The 20,948-nt window shown below is 28.1% G+C and overlaps 3 protein-coding genes across 3 annotated transcripts in view; 2 read left to right on the top strand and 1 right to left on the bottom strand.

Annotated features, from left to right (window-relative positions):
* The first annotated feature begins 2,816 nt into the window (after positions 1 to 2,816).
* LOC113372868 (homeobox protein Mohawk-like) lies at positions 2,817 to 7,078 on the top strand. The gene is made up of 5 exons (XM_026613206.1): positions 2,817 to 2,821; positions 3,369 to 3,531; positions 3,870 to 4,069; positions 6,656 to 6,739; positions 6,829 to 7,078. Exons 1-5 carry the CDS (start codon positions 2,817 to 2,819, stop codon positions 7,076 to 7,078), a joined length of 702 nt encoding a protein of 233 aa, XP_026468991.1.
* Positions 7,079 to 8,699: 1,621 nt separating this feature from the next.
* On the top strand, positions 8,700 to 9,450 carry LOC113372869. Its single transcript, XM_026613207.1, has 2 exons — positions 8,700 to 8,835; positions 8,905 to 9,450. The coding sequence occupies exon 2, from the start codon at positions 8,914 to 8,916 to the stop codon at positions 9,448 to 9,450; it is 537 nt and encodes a 178-aa protein (XP_026468992.1). The 5' UTR covers positions 8,700 to 8,835; positions 8,905 to 8,913.
* A 5,229-nt stretch (positions 9,451 to 14,679) lies between these two features.
* Positions 14,680 to 20,948, bottom strand: part of LOC113372870 (arrestin homolog) — a 22,314-nt gene continuing 16,045 nt past the window's right edge. Inside the window, 8 exon segments of the mRNA XM_026613208.1 lie at positions 14,680 to 14,775; positions 14,855 to 14,984; positions 15,054 to 15,197; positions 16,890 to 17,047; positions 17,107 to 17,242; positions 18,232 to 18,361; positions 18,364 to 18,409; positions 19,845 to 20,029. Coding sequence (XP_026468993.1) covers positions 14,680 to 14,775; positions 14,855 to 14,984; positions 15,054 to 15,197; positions 16,890 to 17,047; positions 17,107 to 17,242; positions 18,232 to 18,361; positions 18,364 to 18,409; positions 19,845 to 20,029 — 1,025 coding nt within the window.

The following is a 20,948-nucleotide window of genomic DNA, read 5'->3' on the forward strand; positions in this document are numbered from 1 at the left end:
AAAATAACAATGTAAAGAAACTCACCATACAAATAAACTTTGAAAAACAACACAAAAACACAAAATTGCACGAAAAAATAAATAAAAGTGAAATAAAAAAATTGATGAAACGTCGAGTTATGAAAACACACTGGACTGGACACACTCTCTCAGACTTATACACTAATTTAAAAACTCCTACCCCTATTTCCCGCACTTCAAACGTCGTATATGTCATTGATTGTAATGATTGTTCAAGCTGTTATGTTGGAGAAACTTCACAATTTCTCTCAAAAAGAATTCGCCAACACGAACTTAATAGTTTGAACAGGAAACAAAATAAAACCATGATCACCGAGCATGTCTCCAAATTTAAACATTCTTTTAATTTCACCAATCCAAGAGTTATTCATCGAGAATCTAACATTTTACGCAGGAAGTTCGCTGAGAGTATTTTCATACAAATATACCTTCTATTAACAAACGATTTGATTCGGCTTCTCTTTGCAATATTTACCGCGATGCTTCAAATAATTTTTCAATATGCGCAATACATCCTAACATTTTCTTTATGTATTCTAACATATTCTATTGTGTATGCATATATGTGTATGTGTATGTTTATACATATTTTACATTTATTGTTTTCGTTTATATATACATATATATGTTATGTTATAATTTTTTATGTAACTTTTATCGTTCCATAACTATTATCGTTTTTGTTAATATCTATATTTTTTCTTAATAATTTTCTCTTCATTCACATATTTTTGGGATTTGATTATGGTGTCTTACACAGGTATATATTTTTTTACTATGTTCCTACTGCGCATGATCGTTGAGGAAATCTCGTAACTCTCTATCCCGTTCTCTTCACCAATGACGATACAGTTTCCAGTATTTTCCGTAAACACGTTTTCGCACACATTTACTCTCGTACACACTCGTAATACAACTTCCAAACTAACAACATGTTCGTTGGAATAATGCTTTTTTTATAATAAAATATATCTTCATTTTAATTTTACAATTTTTTTAAAATTTTTCATAACTCTAAACTCGACGTTCATCAATTTTTTATTTCACTTTTATTTATTTTTTTTTTCGTGCAATTTTGTGTTTTTGTGTTGTTTTTTCAAAGTTTATTTGTATGGTGAGTTTTCTTTACATTGTTTATTTTATGGTTGTTTTTCATATATACTTTTCATATACATTGTTTTACTTATTTTTTGTCTGTTTTAATGTATTTTTTTATTTTGTTTTAATTTGTAACCCTGAATTATTTATTTGTAGCACTGAAGATGGGTCAAATCAAGACCCGAAACGTATGTTCTTTAAATAAAAACATTTTTTCATTAAAACTGTTTTTTTAATTACTGGATGGATGCCCAAGAAACAATTTTATTATTTATTATTTCACACACATCCAAGAAACCCTCTCGCTTTATATATATATATATATATATATATATATATATATATATTATATATATATATATACGAAAAGGTTCACATAACTGGATCCAGGATCGAGTTCTAAGAATTTTTACAATTTGGAAGAAAAATGATACAAGGTCAGCAAAAACAACTAGTTTTGTTGCATTTTGTTTATTATCCATTATTATTATTTAATTTTCGGTTATTTTCCAATCCGTGTATCTTTTTTGAACCCTTTTGTTATATATATGGCGTAAATTTGCATTTCATCGTCCATTTCTACAATTTGGTACTAGTTTATTTGTATTTTATTAATTATTTATTATTTTTGTTTAATTTTTCGTTATTTTTACATTCTTGTAGCACTTTTCAAAATCTAGCAATTACCAGAATACAGATCCTGCATCAAGTTTTGTGAACCCTTTTAATTCAAAAGGGCGTAATTTCGCAATTTGAAAGAAAAGTAATACAAGGATAGTAAAAACAGCTAGTTTTGTTGCATTTTATGAATTATTTATTAATTTTATTTAATTTTCGGTTATTTTCCATCTTTGTATCTCTTTTCTTTTAAATTCTAGCAATTACCAGAATCCTGATCCTGCATCAAGTTTTGTGTACCCCTTTAATTCAAATGGCATAATTTTGCGTTTCATAGAAAATTGATACAAAGATAGCAAAAACAACTAATTTTGTTGTATTTTATTTATTATTTAATATTTCGGTTTAATTTTCGATTATTTTATCATCTTTATATCATTTTTTTTCGAAATTCTAGCAATTCCCAGAATCTTGGTCCTGCATCAAGTTTTGTGAACCCTTTTAATTCAAATGGCGTAATTTTGCGTTTCATAGAAAATTGATACAAGGATATAAAAAACAACTAGTTTTGTTGCATTTCATTCTATATTTATTATTTTTGTTTAATTTTCCGTTATTATCCCATCTTTGTATCTTTTTTCTTCCAAATTCTAGCAACTGTCAGAATCCTGATCCTGCATCAAGTTTTGTGAACCCTTTTAATTCAAATGGCGTACTTTAGCATTTCATCATCTATAATGGCAAAACAATTAGTTTTGTTGCATTTTATTTATAATCCATTATTTTTGTTTAATTTTCCGTTATTTTTTCATCCTTATATCACTTTTCTTTCAAAATCTAGCAATTTTCATCCTGCCCTGCATCAAGTTTTGTGAACCCCTTTGATTCAAATGGCGTAATTTTGCATTTCATCGTCCATTTCTACAATTTGGTACTAGTTTAGTTGTATTATAATAATTATTTATTATTTTTGTTAAATTTTCGGTTATTTTCTCATTATTATATCACTTTTCTTCAAAATTCCAGCAATTCCCAGAATCCTGATCCTGCATCAAGTTTTGTAAACCCTTTTAATTCAAATGGCGTAATTTTGCATTTCACCGTCCATTTTTACAATTTGGTACTAGTTTAGTTATATTTTATTAATTATTTATTATTTTTGTTTAATTTTTTGGCTATTTTCCCATCCTTGTATCACTTTTCTTTCAAAATCTAGCAATTTTCAGAATCCTGATCCTGCATCAGTTTTTGTGAACCCCTTTATATATAAGGCGTGCTTTGGCATTTTGATGTCCATTTGAAATTTGTCAGTCGTGGGATTAACTACATAATTTTGTTATTATTTAAACTTTTAATATGTCTTTTTTTATGTTGTGTTTTTTTCTTGTTAGGTATGTATCTATATTTTTATTTGTCATATCTTCTAGTAATCTTGAAGGATTTTTTTAAACATTGCAAAATATTTTTTAGAATTTGTTAACGTGCTGAATGATGATAAACATACATTGTCGAAACGTACTTAACAAAGAGTTAATTAAATATTGCGTTTTATTTCGACCATTTTGTTGCAAATTAACATTTTAAATATAATAGATATATAGAATATTTTTTTGTCCTTTTATTTTTGGTAGACGAAGATCCTTAAATGATGAAAGAAGAGTCATTAAAAGACTTTTCACCCCTGAAATCAAAAAATTCCTCAAAGACTGGCTCGTTAGAAGAAGGGACAACCCTTATCCAAATCGGGAAGAGAAAAAAGAAATGGCTTTTAAAACTGGCCTTACATATATACAGGTAATAAATTAACATTAACAATTAATTTTTATATTTGAAAAGTTTGAAAGTTTTATATTTGAAAACACATTTGAAAACAATTACTACATACAACACACAACCAAATTATCTTATTATATACATTTCATGTATTTCAATAATACATTTTGTATTAAAATTATAAAAATTGCTTTATAAAATACTTAATTTTGTACATGTAAGCTCATATTCAATACGTCTTGTTCATAAATATTTATATCTACAATATGACAAAATTGACTGCAAACAGTAGCATTCACTTATAATATTCAAAATAAATTAATTTTATTGAATATAATTGATTATCTATTATTTTTTAGATTTGTAATTGGTTCGCAAACTGGAGAAGAAAACTAAAGAATTCAGGTGGGGAACCACAGAGACGTAGTTGGTCCAATTTAATAAAAAGTTACAATTCTCAAGCAAATGGAAATTTGGAGCAATTTAGTATCAGTTCTGATGATAGCATTTGGGCAGAACCTGGACGAGAGGCTAATAATAGGAACGAGGACGCCCATGGGTAAATTTAATAAAATACAAAATTGTCTTATAAAAAAATTGTATTTTTGTGTTATATCATTTCTAGATCTTAAACCATGAGATTATTATGATTGGTGTATAAGACAAATTTGTTTGAAATTAAATAATATACAATTTGTTCTAATAACAATATACCCTAAAGCAACTCTTATTCTCTAAATAACACTTTAACGCATTTTTAGCAGTAATTTTTGTTTTCACATGCATTTATTTATTATATTTCTTATAACTCTTGAACCGTTTGTCTAATTTGAATGAAATATTAAGAAAATTTGTAGAAAAATAAATTATTTAAAATACTTTCTAACATTATGAGATCCTACAACTACTCGGTATACTTTAAAATTGCGATCAAAAACATATGTACGTGGTCTGTTCAAAAAGTACCCGGAATTTTCGTATATAAATATAAAATATTTATTTATTCGTCTACATTAATGTGGTCCCCTTCAAAGTAGTCCCCCCCAGATATAATACACTTATGCCAGCGTTTTTTCCAATTTTCGAAGCACCCTTGATATTCACTTTTTGATATGTCCTTGAGCACTCTCAGCGATTCGGCCTTTATTTCTTCAATCGAGGAAACCGCCGTCCTATCATGGGTCTCTTCAACTTTGGGAATAGAAAAAGTCACACGGAGCCATATCTGGTGAATTTTTGCACTTTGCAACACTTTATTTCATTTTTTACGCAAAATTTAATACAAATTCTTTGACTTTTCAATTCTTCCATTGTAAAAATCGCCGAGCTCAGAAAAACACGTCGAACCTTAGCGACTACCACAGACAAAGTAAACAGTGAATATAGCTGAAAATTTCATCATACTTTAGGGGCATGTATACCAACACAATAAAAAAAAAAGAGTGCGCGTAAGGATCACACGCGATTGAAGTAAAACTTTTAATATTGTATGAGTAGGCAATTAAGATAAAAATAAAAAAAACATCATATTTGAATTTTAAAAATCATCTTTTAATAATCATATAACATCAATAATAATAAGATCTCCTGAGCATCGGCACAGCTGTCCTACTGATATTAAGAGTTTGAATATGATGTGAAGCTTTCTTCCTAATTTTGTTACCTATCTTACCGGGAAATTCAAACCATAAACGTAGAAGTTCATCATTATCGCCACGTTCTATGTACACTAATTTTCCCACACAACCATTAGCTAAGCCATCACTTACATCAATATTAGTTGTTATTATGTAAAATTTATTCAGAACTAAAATTATTTCATACGGCAAAGCCCCGGTATCAATAACCGATTTTTTTGAAACTGCTGACGAATGTATGATTGTTGATCTGTCGCATGGCAACCTACATAAATATATCCGTGGCAGTAGATATTATTTTGTCTTCAACGAGATTCAATATAAATTTATTATTTCCATGGCACATTTATTCTCTAAGAAAAGTCTTATTCCATGAGGACATAATACAGCAACCTCTTCTTTTGTAAAAAAAACGTGATTCAATTAATGCAAGTTCATATAGGGTTTAGCGCTCGACTTACGCATGACATGACGCGATATGAGTGGATACTCGCGACATCAGCGCTTACGGCGTCGTAGTGTTCAACTACACGTTGGCATTTTCGTTGCATTTGTACGGATTTACACCCGTGTCGCGCCTAAAAATTTTTACACCCATATCGCGCCTAAAGAAGTTTTACTTCAAAAAAATTTTGACAATCAGACACTCCAGACCCGCGAAATTTAATTATTAGTAATTCCGGGTACTTTTTGAACAGACCACGTATATATTACTGGTTCTTATAACGCAACTGTATTAGTGTATTTAGTTACTAAATCTCTTGCAACTTTTAAACCGTTTGTCCAATTTATATGAAATATTCAACAAATTAAAATAATCTATAATAAATAATTAAATAATCTATAATAATTTTGAACATTATGTAACCCTACAGGAACTCGGTATACTTTAAAATCCCGATTGAACCTAGAAAATTATTTTATGCGCCCCAATTTATAAAAGTATATTTGTTGACTAAATTTTTTTATAACTTTCTTAATATTTATGTCACATAATTAATATATTCGGCAAATTTGTTTAAAATTAAACAATCTACAATATTGCCTAACATTATAATGCCTTACAACAACTCGGTGTACTCGAAATTTGGTAAAAATCATCAAAATTTAAAAGAAAAATAAAGAAATATTATAAGGAAATTGAAGATTGAATAGATATTTTAATTATAATAAATATTATATTGTAGTTTAATGAAATAGACAAGTGATGTGTATATATAAAATAAGAAAATTGTTTCATATTCTTTCATACCAGAAACCCCTGTCTGACTGAGATATGAAAATAATATATAAATAAATAAATAAAAAAAAATATTACCAGCCAAAAATTATTTTGAAAACGAAATTAATTACATTTTATTCTTTGTAATATACATAACTTTGTAACCATTCGTTTAGTATGAATGAAGTCTTTGCCAAATTAGTTTAGAATTAAATTATTAACAATATTGTCTAACATTTTAAAACCCTACTACAACTCGGTATACCCATAAAATTAATTTTTGCAGATATAAAAGGCGAATGATGAGACGATACTTGGATGGTCTTGAAAGATTGGATGAACCTGAGAACAAAACTCCTTTGCTTGCAAGGTACTATAAAAATCCCTTAAATAATTTTAACAAATTAATCTTTTCAAGCAATTTAAATCCTTCTATATATTTTGTGTCTTTTACCCCAGGTGGTTAGAAAGTGCAGCAAATTTTAGGCCCCAAACAAGACGCGATTGTTCCGCCTGGGACGTCCCCAAATCTTCAAAAAGCCCTTCAAAAGAAACCAATTCAAGACAGTATAATAAATGGAATGTTGCAAATTCCAATCAGAATCAAACGAATTCCAAGGAAGATTTGTCCTTGTCTCATCATAGAGAAGAAATTGAGGCTGCTGAGGCTTTGACGAGACTTGCAGGACTTTTTAGACGGGGATTTTGATTGAAAAAAGTAAGTGAATACATTATAAGACTTTGGTAAAATTATTGAATAAATTTGTTCGACGAAAATCCTGTACCGATTTTGAAAATGCAAAAAGAAAGGTATAAGTTGGGAATCGTGCTGATTAGTTTTTTTGCACAGATGGGCCGAGCAGTTTTTTTTGTAATTAATACAATTTTGTATACTGATAGAATTTAGGTTTTGAACAAACGTGCTAATATATTATAGGCCTACGAAAAGCAGTTTAATTAAGAAAATTTATTAAAGTTTGGTATAATATAAGAGACGCGCTTTGGAACGTGCTCGATTTTTTTTTAATTTCAATAATTATTACAACTGTTAAATAATTAACATCTAGTAATATTGATAAACAATAACATAAATTTAAATAAATAAGAGTGCAAAGGATAAAATTTACATGAAAATAATATCCGTAATATGAGGATTTAATATAAAATAGAAGCAAATAATAATAAAAATAAAATTAATAAATAATATAAATAAAATTTCTGAATAATAAAATAATACTAAAAAATAGTAAAATATAACAAAATAACAATAATAGAAATAGTAAGATAATAATAATAATAATAATAATAATAATAATAATGTTAGCGTTTACAAATTAGCTCGATTTTTATTAAATAATTTATATCATTTAAACTGTTTATTGAATACGAGTAGTATATTTGGCAAATTTATACAAAATTGACTAATCTTCAATTTTGTCTAATATTATGATGCCCTACAGCAACTCGGTATTCTTATAATTGCATTAAATCATGTATGGAAAAATTACACTTTTACTACCTATACGTACCAAGATTTTGTGTGCAAAGTTGTATGATTTTCAAGTTTGACGATTTATTTCGCAATGTTTTTGTTCCAAAAGTTAAAAATTATTATATGCAGTTGTGTATAAAATTTTATAAGCTTTTTATCTATATAGAATAATTATTATGTGTTTTAATAAGTTTTTGCATATTTTAAACAAATTTAGAAAAAAAATATTTTCTTAGCAAAGGTATACCACTTTAACATTTTAAAGTTTGATGATTTTTTTCATAATGTTTTTACTCCAAACGTTAAAAATCAATAAATGCAATTATGCAGAAAATTTCATAAGCTTTTCATCCATATAAAGTAATAAATATGTTTTTAAACAAGTTTTTGTACATTTTAAACTTTTAAATATCAAGAAAACGCATAAACTCTTTGCTTGCAAAAGTAAACGATTTTAAAGTTTGACTATTTTTCTGCAATGTTTTTGTTCCAAAAGTTAAAATTCGTAAACGCAGTTATATATAGAATTTTATAAGCTTTCTATCTATATCGATTTTCATATGTTTTAACAAGTTTTTGTACAATTTAAACAAATATTAAAAAACCTACCAACATTGTGTGTTTATATTAAACCTACTTAACAAAAAAGATTTATTTTTAAACTAAAATCTACTAACTTGTTAATTACAAAGAACCCACAAGCAAAAAAACTAACAATAATCTAATATATAATTTTAATATTCATATTTTTTTTTCAAATATTTACATTTCAAATTCAAATTTAGCGGTTTTAACAATTCGGCAAACTGTCAGTTTAAATTTGACAGTTTGAGGTTAGGTTTCGTTATTTACACCGGTATCAGAATTGTAATTTTATTTTAATTGTATTATTTATTTATAATTAATTATTTATTATTTATTAGTATATACATACTTTAGTGCATATCATATTATCCTAAAAACATTGGGAAACGGTAAATTTATGAAATTATTACTATAAATATATACCAATATTTATTAACAATTCTATTTCAATACCAAAGTCTTTAACAATGGATCGCAATATAGAAATCAAAGCTAAATTACCAAATAAAACAGAAGTCATATCAAAACTCAAATCCATAACAAGCACCCAAGGTGAATTAATACCCCAACACGATATCTTCTACAAAGTTCCAAATGGACGTTTAAAACTAAGAATATTCCCCGATGAAACATCTACACTCGTCCATTACAATCGTCCAGACATATCTGGTCCTAAATTATCAGAATACACTAAGTTCAACATCGAGGGCCAAAATTGTAAACAACAGACCGAAGCCTTGAAAGCAATTCTTTCTTCTAGCTTAGGACTTATTGGTGAAGTTAAAAAGACAAGACTTTTGTTCTTGATTGGACAAACGAGGGTTCATATCGATGCTGTTGAAGGTTTGGGTGATTTTGTGGAATTGGAAGTTGTTTTGAATGAGACGCAGAGTGTGAAGGATGGTGAGGGGATTGCGGATGAAATTATGTTGCAACTTGGTATAAAGGAAAGCGATTTGTTGACTCATGCTTATTTTGATATGATACAAGACAGGGACAAGTAATTGTAAATACGAGTATATCGATGATATTGGAATTTGGTTCACAATGAGGTTTGTTAATAGATTTATAAATGTTTAATAGAAATATTTTTAACTTCCCCTAGGGCAAGTTATAGCAATCGCAAAAAAATCGAAAATGAAAATTTTTATATGTCTTTACGTTTCAGAGGTTTCTGAACATTTTGGCATACCTTAGAAAAGATGTATGTGTGTGTGTGTGTGTGTGTATGTGTGTGTGTGTATGTGCGGATACAAATTTTCGTCGACGATTTCGGGAACACGGATCAACCGATTTGAATAATTCAAAAAGCATTCGATTCGTATTGATAAGGAGACGTGCTGATTAGTTTTTGGCGAAGGCAGGTTTAGCCGTTCCGAAGATACGGGGCAAAAAGTGCCGAAAACGGTAACTCAGTTTTTAAGAGAACGGAGCGTCCGATTTTAATCATTCAAAAAACATTTTAGTTATATTGACAAGATGAAGAATTGATCAAATTTTCATGAGGGCAGGTCTAGCATTTTCGGAGATCTAACGAAAAAAGTAAAAAAAAAAATGCTATCTGGCGGTCAAAAATGATCATTAGACATATGCACATCAAATTATCAAATATTTTATAGAGATTTTAACAATAAGTATAAATTTTGTTTACATTTCTATGGGTTCCGTACCAATGTTTATTCGTTAGACGGCGACGCGGCGCTTACGCGCTTTGACATTTTGTCTCTATGCAGTTAAAGCAGTACGATCGCTTTATAAAAAGTTCAGATCTTCCAAAATATGCCAAAATAAAGAAAACATTATTTTTTTAAAAAAAAAATTTTAAAAAAAATTATTTTTTTTTAAATTTAAAAAAAAAAATTTTTTTTTCAAAAAAAAGTAATTTTTTGTCGAATTTATAGTTTCTCAAAAATCTTATTTTTTCGAAATAAATTTTTTATAAAAATGTCAATCGTTTTTAAAAAAATAATAATTTTTGGTACGGGAAGTTCCAGCAATTTGCCTTAAGGCACGATGCCTTAATTGCCTTAAGACAGAATTCCACTTACAGCTAGTTTGTTCAATTTTTGAGTATAAAAGATTGTTGTCTGATGTTAGACAATATAATAGATTATTCAATATTGTACAATAAACTATTTATATTAATCAAATGATTTAGAAGTTAAAATAGATATGATAAACTAGTTGAAAGTTGCATTTTGCCTTAAGGCAAGTTGCATGAACTTCCCAAAATGTGTAATAATTGACTTAAATAAACTAAATTGAGATTTAGATATTTAGATAAAATTTGCAACTGCACGATTACATTTATTTCTTGTACAAAGTCTTTAATATTATTTATTAGTGATTTAAATTAATGTTAACATTTTTTACACAACTAAAGAAGTTTTGTAGATTTATTTTTCCTCTGATTCCAAAACATGGCTTTTAATATTGTGATATTCAAATTTTGACTCATCACATCACAAAAGCGACTTTTGACATAAATTTTGACTATAATATTTTTTCAAACTTTGATGAATTTTTAAAATTAAACTATTTGCCGCAGGACCATAAAATTTTAGTATGTTCTTTAGGACCATGATGTCTATCAACATACAAAATTTCATAAAAGAAATTCTGTACACTTAATTACGAAGAAACGGCTCAGCCGATATTTGTCCGAAATTAATCAGCATGATTCCAAAATAATATCTTTCGAATAGATTTAAAATTTTTAAAATCGAGTCAGAATTTTTGGCTAAAACATGGACGATAATTATTCACTTTTTTCTCAATTACTAAGAAACTGTTCGGCCGATCGTCGCACAAATCTTAGAAACGATAGTCCTCATCGAGATACATCGAATGGCTTTTAAATTTTTGAAATCGGTTCAGTCGTTTTTGACAAAAGGTCGATTTACGGCAAAAAATCTGTTCACACACATACTTTTTCCTCAAATTTGGTCTCATTCGATTCAGAATGGCTTGAAACGTCGAGAAAACATAAAATTAGCGAATCGGATTTTTTAAACATAAACTTTGGGCAATAAATAAATGCATTTTTTAAAAAATAATATATATATATATATATATATACACGTATATATATACTAGCTGACCCGGCAAACGTTGTTTTGCTAAGTAGGGTATATGCTAATCAATTTATAGAGAATCAATAATATTAATACTTTAAGTGCATAAGGATGTGTTGTTTGAATGCTGGCGGGGTAACTTGGAACAGGTTTAATGTCTTATTTCAATTTTGAATGTATTTTATAAAACAATTACATTTTTAACTAATGCTAAAAATCTACCAACAAAAGAGAATACTTTTATTATAGATTTTCAAAGATTAAAGTTTATCTTCCGATAGCAGGTTCATGAGAATTTTATTAATTATAGCTGGTTATACATCTTTTTCCCTCTACTTTAAACTTCTTATTACATTGAGTTCTATATAGGTTATAGACCTTGATGATTCGATTTATTTAGTTTTAGCCAAAACTTAAGTAGATTCAAAAAATTCTTTGAGAGATATCGGTTGGGAATCGCTCTAGCTAGTTTTTGCTCAAGATTGGTAGCGCCATTTTTTTGTAATTAATTGTTGAAAGTGTTGAAAGAAAAAAAATTGATGGAACTTTGTTGAACGATATATTTCATGGTTGATACTAACTGAAATATTATAGGCCAACAAAAAGAATTTTAATTTAATAGAAACATGGAAGTTTAGAATATTGACTCATGTCAAAATTTTAAAATTATTCCCAAATTCAGGTGTTACTAAATAACAATTATTAGCAATTAAGTCGAATACATACATATATATATATATATATATATATATATATATATATATATATATATATATATATATATAAGCGAGAGGTTTTCTTCAGATGGTGAAATAATATGATAAAAATTGTTTCTTGGGCATCCATCCAATAATTAAAAAAACAGTTTTAATGCAAAATGTTTTAATTAAGAGAACATACGTTTCGGGTCCAGATTTGGCCCATCTTCAGTGCATACAAATAATTAAAAAAAAAAAACAAAAAAAAAAAATATAACACAAAGAACAACACAAAAATGCAACGAAAAAATAAGTATGAAATAAAAAATTGAAAAAACATCAAGTTATGAAAATTTTGAAAATTGTAATTCGGGTCAAATCTGGACCCGAAACGTATGTTCTCTTAATTAAAACATTTTGCATTAAAACTGTTTTTTTAATTATTGGATGGATGCCCAAGAAACAATTTTTATCATATATATATATATATATATATATATATACCAATCAGACAGCTTTTACAACATAATTCTTATACTTAGTTTCTAACTGGCACAATGTTTTAAGATTAAAGTCAATAAAGCTATTAAATTAATGAATTTAAAGTAAATTTTATAAAATTCCTACCTTTAGCTTAGACATCGAAACAATTCTTCAAAACTACACTCACTTTGCAATTGAAATAAGCCGCATTTGTGTTTATATTCACAACAAAAATATTAAATACAATACTATGAATTAATAATTATAACAATAAGACAAAAATATATATGTCGACAAACATATTATCATTATTATTAAATATTAAATTTAACTGCGACAATTTAATCACATCCGACATTTTGATTCTAATGTCAATTCGGTTTAACGCATTCTTCACCATAGATAAACAAGTTCTTCACAGTTGTGTTTGCAGGGGTACCAACATTCTGCATATTTTTGCAAGCAAACGTTAATCAATTTTTTTATATATTCATATTATATTAATATAATATAAATAATTAATATAAGAACATATGTGTAAACAATCTAAATATAACTAATTAAAAATATTAATATTTTTAAAGTGATCGGTAATATTTAAAACTTATATTTGTGAAGTTGGTGTTAATGTCCGCCATTTTTTATTTGATTTGACGTTTCGTTTACAATAATTTTAAATGTGATGATTGTGTGGATATGTTAAATTACGTTTAATTAATAAATAAACCATAACAATATGTTTATAATATTTAGTTTTATGTGTTATCAAAAGTAAACGTTCAAAGTAATTGTAAAGGTCAAATATTTGATACGAGTTAAGATGTTAATTGTTATATATGCATATGTTTATATATCAGAAAGTTCTTGCAATTTGCACTAAGGCAATATGCCACTCACATAGCTTGCATAATTATTTTAAGAAAAAATGTTGAGAACTATCTTATACGTTTTTGTGAATAAGTACTCTTTTACAAAGTCTGTGGAACGATCTGGAAAGATAAAATTAATTTTATGTTAATTTTGACCTTAATTTGAGGTCGCATTAAACTCAGAAATGGCGCAATTTAATTTGATTAAAAATTGATTTTAATAAACAAACTTATAACGTCTGAGGAAAAAAGATTATGAAAATTGAAACCCATTTTTTAACTACACACAAACACACACACATATATATATATATATATATATATATATATATATATATATATATTTGAATGAATTTGAATGAAAAAACATTCAATTAGTAATAATTGGGAGAAGTGGTTATTAGTTTTTCGCAAAGGTAGGCCCAGCTATTTCGAAGATACGCAGCTAAATGTACAAAAACTGGCAGTTTTTGAGAGAACTAAGCGTCCGATTCAATTGACAACTTTCTGCTTGTCTTAACAAAATAATTGATTTTGGAAAAAAAATTTTTTGTTTCAATTTTTTTATTTATTTTTTTTATTTTTGGTATATCGAAAATAATTCAGATTTTATTTTTAATTCTGACTATACTTCTAATATACTTTAAACAAATAACTTCAACTCTACAATTCAGTTTATATAATTCTTATAAATATTAGACAATGTTACAATATTTATAATAATCTATTTGAAAACATTCAGTATTCCTCGAACATTTCGTTATGGTGCGGGAAGTTCCAGCAATTTGCCTTAAGGCACGATGCCACCCACCCCACTAGTTTTTTTTTAATGAGTCAAGATTGAAGTTGTCGCACTATATAAAGTACAGTGGTTCAACAAACAAATTTTCCTGAAATTTGCACTAAACAAAATTTTGATCTAACATAAATAAAACTGTAACCGTCAATAATTTATCTATTATAAATTATCTATTACAAATTGCTATTTTGCTTTATTAGTCATATTGTACATTATGCATCTTGTTTTTGCAAACAAATCATCAGCAAGTCAATTTAGTGATTTGTTACATAAATAATTTTCTACAAATTTCCATAAATCATTTTACCCTTTACATCGGATCTTTGCCATCTTGGTCAATTGTGTCTTGGCGGAAAAGTTCCACTTCTGCTTGACTGTCTGCACGAATGAACTTATTCTTTTGAGGCTAATGGTAAAAAATACAGATAAAATTAATAAACCATTTTGTTATTAACCTAATTTATAGTTTTTGTGATTTTATTTGCCTGGGGGTGCATCAGCGTAAATGGCAATTCAGCCACAAGTTCACCTGCAAGAGCCCCCATGAACAATTTAACTTTTACAGTATAAGATACGATTATGCCAAAGGCGTCACGGTCTTCTAACGAATTCAACCTAAAATTGGTAATAGATATATGAATATGTATCAAAGGGTTTGTGTTTGTATTTTTGTAAATGTTTTACAATGTCGTTGATGCCAAATTGGTGTCCTGTTTCTTCAATTGGCCATCCAAGGCGATTCCTCGACGTTCCTTATTCGATTCTAATGTCGGTTGGAGATAGATTATTTTTTGTAGGCTTGATCCTGGTTGTATCGGACAACCTTCCCTAAAAAAATAAAAATAAATATATATATATATATACATATATATATATTCTAGCTGTCCCGACACTTGTATAAATTATTTCTAAAGGAATGATCGAACGTTATGAAAAATAATTGATTACCCAAATGACTATTACTAAATAGGGGTTGGAATTAGGAGGGTACCAAATTTAGTGCCTTATGCATATTTATCAATTTCCCGAAGGAGAAGTTTATGTTTTCATCAAAAAATCCGATATGCTATGCAAAATTATACGATTTTATCATTTTAATGTTTGATGATTTTTTTCATAATATTTAGTTCCAAAAGTTAAAAACTTGTAAATGTAGTTGGGTAGAGAACTTTATAAGCTTTTTAACTTTATAAGTTTTTGCACATTTTAAACAAATATAAAAACGCACCAACATTCTCTTTGCAAAGGTATACGATTTTACAGTTTGGCCATTTTCTTGCAATGTTTTTGTTTCAATATAGAGCATTTTATAAGATTTTCACTTATATAAAATAAACGATATGCTAGTTTTATGTTTTCTCGACGTTACAAGCCATTCTGAATCGAATGAGACCAAATTTAAGGAAAAAGTATGTGTGTGTATGTGAACAGATTTTTACCTCAAATCGAAGTTTTCTCAAAAACGGCTTGACCGATTTCAAAAACTTAAAAGCCATTCGATGTATCTCGATGAGGACTATTGTTTGTCAGTTTTGTGCGACGATCGGCCGAGCCGTTTCTTTGTTAATAGCACAAAAGTGAATAAAATTTTGTCGACGTTTTAGCCCGCAATTTTGATTTTAAAATTTCAAAGACTATTTGAAAGATATTATGTGGGAATCGTGCTGATTATTTGTGGACAAAGATCGGCGGAGGCGTTTTTTCTTAATTAACTGTTGAAAAATTTTTTGGAATGAAACTTTTTATGTTGATTGATATAAAAAACATACCAAAATTGTACGACCCTAGGGAAAGTATAGTTTAATTTCAAAAATTCATCAAAGTTTAAAAAAATCTTGTAGTCAAAATTTGTGTTAAAAGTCGCTTTTGTGATGTGATGAATCAAAACTTGAATATCACAAATTCAAAAGTCATTTTTTTTTGGAATCAGCGGAAATATAAGTCTACAAGATTTCTCTAGTCGTGTAAAATATGTTACTATTAATTAAAATCACTAATAAATAACATCAGTTGAAAATTTTAGCTAAATATCTAAATCTCAATTTCGGTCGATTAAGTCAATTATTACACATTTCGGAAAGTTCATGCAACTCGGGGGGTCCATTAATCACGTGATCGATTTATTAAGAATTTTTGGACCCCTCCTCCCCTTTGGTGATATTCAAAATTAACCCCCCCCCACCCACACCAAACATCACGTGTATTTTTAGTTACAAGAAAAAAATTGTAACACTTTTGATTTTATTTGAAAATGTTTGCATTCAAAAAAAAATCAGGTAAAAAATAAATACATGTGATATCTTACTTTACCCTTTCCCTCCCCACGCAATATTTTGTGATTTTTTGTCAACTTTCAACTATTTTCTAGAGGAACTATCAAACGTTATGAGAAATGATTAAAATTACTCACATTACCTTGACTAAATTTGGGTTTGTGGCAGGAGGGTGAAAATTTAGGGCTGTATATATGTATATATATATATATATTATATATATATATATATATATAATTCCACTTACTGTGTCTCCATGCTCGCAACAGGAGTTCTATACATTCCATTTTGGAACAAAACGACATCAACTCCTTGTTGAACAGACGCTTTGATCTTCTTCACCACTTTATTGGTATTATTACGAATGCATATACTTACCACTATTTTTTCACCATGGTGATATAACTAAAATAGTAATATATTTTTACAATGTTTTTGGAATATGATAGGTATATTTTATAAACCTGTTTGTCCAATGAGACTTCCAGCTCCAATTCTCCTGGACTTAGCATAAAGTCTTTGCGAACTACTGTGCAAGGCTGTTGCCCTTTTTTGGAAGGAGCGAATTGGACTTTGCGAATGTTTAGAGTTACAGTATTTCTAAAAATAGTAATGTATATATACTAGATGACCCGACAGACGTTGTCCTGTACCCTACATTCTACAATTCAAAAGTTCCAAGTTTTTTAAAATCCTATCCTATACGTTTCAATTTCCTATTTGATGTCCTAGTTTTGTTATTCATTTATGGTCTTAGCAGAAGCAGTACAAAAAATTGAGAAAAAAATAATATAGTATCTGAGGTAAAAAAAAAAACAATATCACACTTGATTTTACCACACAACATAATTGCTTCAATAATTTAATCTATAGTTTTCATAATCTCGTACGATATATCAGTTGCTTTTTGTCAATTATAATTTCTAAAGTACATTTTCTTACTAATAATTTAATAAACATTATTGTTTATGTTCAAATCTTAGATGAATTAATTTGTAAAATCTAGTTCATATGTGCACTATTCAATCTGAGATCAACTTGCTAAATATTCCATATCCAATGGTGAACAAATAAATTTTTGACAAAACAAATTTAGTAAAATAAACCAAAATGCGACATGCATAAGTTTAAAAAAAATATGTATATGCAATTATGGGCTTGTTGCGTTATTTATTGAACTGAATTATATAATTTCATCTGCCAAACGTATACTGTTGACTGCATCTTATATTATTTTAATTTCTGGCACACCTCAGCTGCTTTTCGGCAATAATAATGTAGATATTACATTTTTTTGTATATTATATTCTAATATCAGGTATCTAGGCTCATAATTTCAGCTAAATTCAAATTTCAAGTTAATTGTCATTTCTAGCAGGTGATGGTTCAAATGTAAAACGCTGATTAGTATTTTGTTTGTAATTTTTGCCAATTATTTCTACAATATTACTTAAATTTTATCGTTCATTAAATTTTAAAAAATTTCTTTGACAAACTCTCAAAAGATTTATCAAAATCCGAATAACCGTTTCAATCATACACCCGTACAAAAGAATTTTATATAAGATATATATTAATTTTTTCTTTACCTGCGATGTGCCCTGTCGGTGTCACTTTCCCCAGCAAATATTTTCACATAATAATGTACACCACAGGGTGCTCCCGTATCCCCTGGAGCAGGCTGAAGGGTGATCGAAGCAGGAGCACCCGTTGGTATCTGTAAGTAAAGGGCACTGCGTTTGGGCCTAGTTTTTTTAGAAGGCGCTCCTGGAAATAGAGGGTTATATTGTCAAGCTAAATATAGACAGGAGATATTGGGGCTATTAGAAATGTATAGAAAAATATTATATATTCAATCGCAAATATAGATAGGTGATAGTGGGGTTAATTCTCGGATAAAATAGAAATGTTATTAAAACAATTTTATCAAATTTATCATTCAGTGAAATAACAATTATCATAAGTGCAACTTTCTGATGTTTCTTGATTTCACTTAAGGGGCACAATTGTGTAACCGCCCTAAAAAAGGTGATTTTTTGAGAATTTATATTAAATAAAATACATTATAATCATTTTCAAAATTTTAAGAATATTTTTTATACATTTTTAAGAATACATAGTAAATTTTTGAAGAGAAAAATTAAATATTTTTTAAGTTATCGTCGATCTCCAACGGCGCGGAAAAAAGTATATAGACAGGAGATAGTGGGCTTATTAGAAATGTTCTAGAACAGGATTATATAATCAATCTTAAATATAGAAAGGTGATAGTGAGGTTAATTCTCGGAAAAAATAAGAATGTTTTAAAACAATTTTACAAATTGATCATACAGTCCAATACATTTTACCATAAGTCTTCTACTTTCTGATGTTTCTTTGTTTCACTTAAGGGCACAATTAGTGTAACCGCCTAAAAAAGGTGATTTTTGAGAATTTATATTAAATAAAATACATTATCATCATTTCAAAATTTTAAGAATATTTTTATACATGTTTTAAGAATACATAGTAAAATTTTTGAAGAGAAAAATTAAATATTTTTTAAGTTATCGTCGATCTCCAACGGCGCGAAAAAAAGCTCCTTTATTACTGCAGTGATTCCGGCCTTCTACGTGGATAAAATTAAATAAAGAAAATCTCGTTAAACTAGATAATATGGTCTGTAAAATGACCTACGATAAAAAATCAAAAATTGACTAAATGGCGGCGTTTTTAAAAAAAAGTCGAATTTTACCCAAAATTTTGGCCGTTTTTGGACTGCCAAAATTCGATTTTTGATCCGATCAAAAAATCGATAGTTCATTTTACGGAGAACTATATATAGAACATGTAAAAAATCTCGATAGTGATCGTATCATTTGTTTTTGAGTAATCGCTGCAGCAAATTCGGAAAATGCTGTTTCGAAAAAAACGCGTTTAAAGATAAAATGATCGTTATACTATATATTATATATATACAATATACTCTTTAAATGGCTGTGACTCAAAAATTATTTAAGATATCGATTTAAAATTTTGGTATGTTATTTTTAAAGGTATAACCTATCGAAATATGAAAAAAATCGATTTTTTGAAAATTTCACACTAAGTGTGTCCCTTAAAAGAAAAGACCCGTAACTCAGCTCCTCATAGCATTTCTATTTTATCCAAGATTTGTCCTCAATATTTATATATTTCTATTATTATTTTTTTGGTTATTTGCCTGCATTTTCGTAGTATCATGTTTTTCCGAAATTGGGTTGATCTGCTGTGAGGTCAATATGAGTTCCTTTTGGAAATTTAAACCCATGACTTCGTCCTCTTCGCGACCATAACGAAAACTGCATATTACCTGCCCGAAGACTTTTCGGTCTCTGATGTAGTCGTCACTCAAAACGACTACACCATCTGGGTAAAAAATAAAAATACATATTAGAAATATGTAGGAAAAAATACTTATAACTAGTGGTGTATGGCATCGTGCCTTAAGGCAAATTGCTGGAACTTCCCGTACCGTAATGAAATATTCGAGGAATATTAAATGTTTTCAAATATATTATTACAAATACTGTAACTTTCATTAATTTTGCTATCATGTTATATCTGAGCAAATCAATTGTAAATCATAAATCAATTATTACATTAATAATCGTCACTTCATTTCGAATTCAATTTCAAAATACAATAGTTGTCTACACAAATTTACACAAAATTGAAAAACTGCTCCCGTATAGTCACAGTCTGAACGCATTTGCCAATAATTCTGTGCGACATTTTCACATATACTGTACGTAGCTTGGCTGCATTTTCACATTTTTCAATAGTTTTTTTTTCTTTAACAAAATTGGAAAATTGCTCCAGTACCTATACAGTCAAAACGCACTCGGGTAAACATTTGTACCAGAGTGGCGCTTAGACTGTGCTTAGTCTGGGTAATTTTTTGAGTTTTTAATCCAAAATTACGAAAATATTTTATGGAAAATAAAAAAATATGTAAAATTTTTTTATTCTCAAAAGCAATTGTTTTGTCAATACAAGCAGAAAGTTTTTTTAGATCATTCAAATCGGACGTTTAGTTCACTCAAATTCTGCCATTTTTTGCACATAATAAGATAATAATAATAATAATAATAATAATACTATTAATATTAATATTATCGTTTACAAATGACTATTTATGAGATCATTGGCAATTTTTCGTTTTAGTCTGGTTGGTTAAAACTTTTATAAAAGTTTGTTTGTTTAGTTAAAGATATTTCTTCTATTCAATTGCGTTTTATGAGTACACCGAGTTGCTGTAGGGTTTTTTATGTTAGACAATATTATT

The sequence above is a fragment of the Ctenocephalides felis genome, unplaced genomic scaffold (assembly GCF_003426905.1).
Source record: "Ctenocephalides felis isolate EL2017-DRISC unplaced genomic scaffold, ASM342690v1 CF-g0.4_SCAFFOLD_01604, whole genome shotgun sequence".
NCBI classification, from domain to species: domain Eukaryota; kingdom Metazoa; phylum Arthropoda; class Insecta; order Siphonaptera; family Pulicidae; genus Ctenocephalides; species Ctenocephalides felis.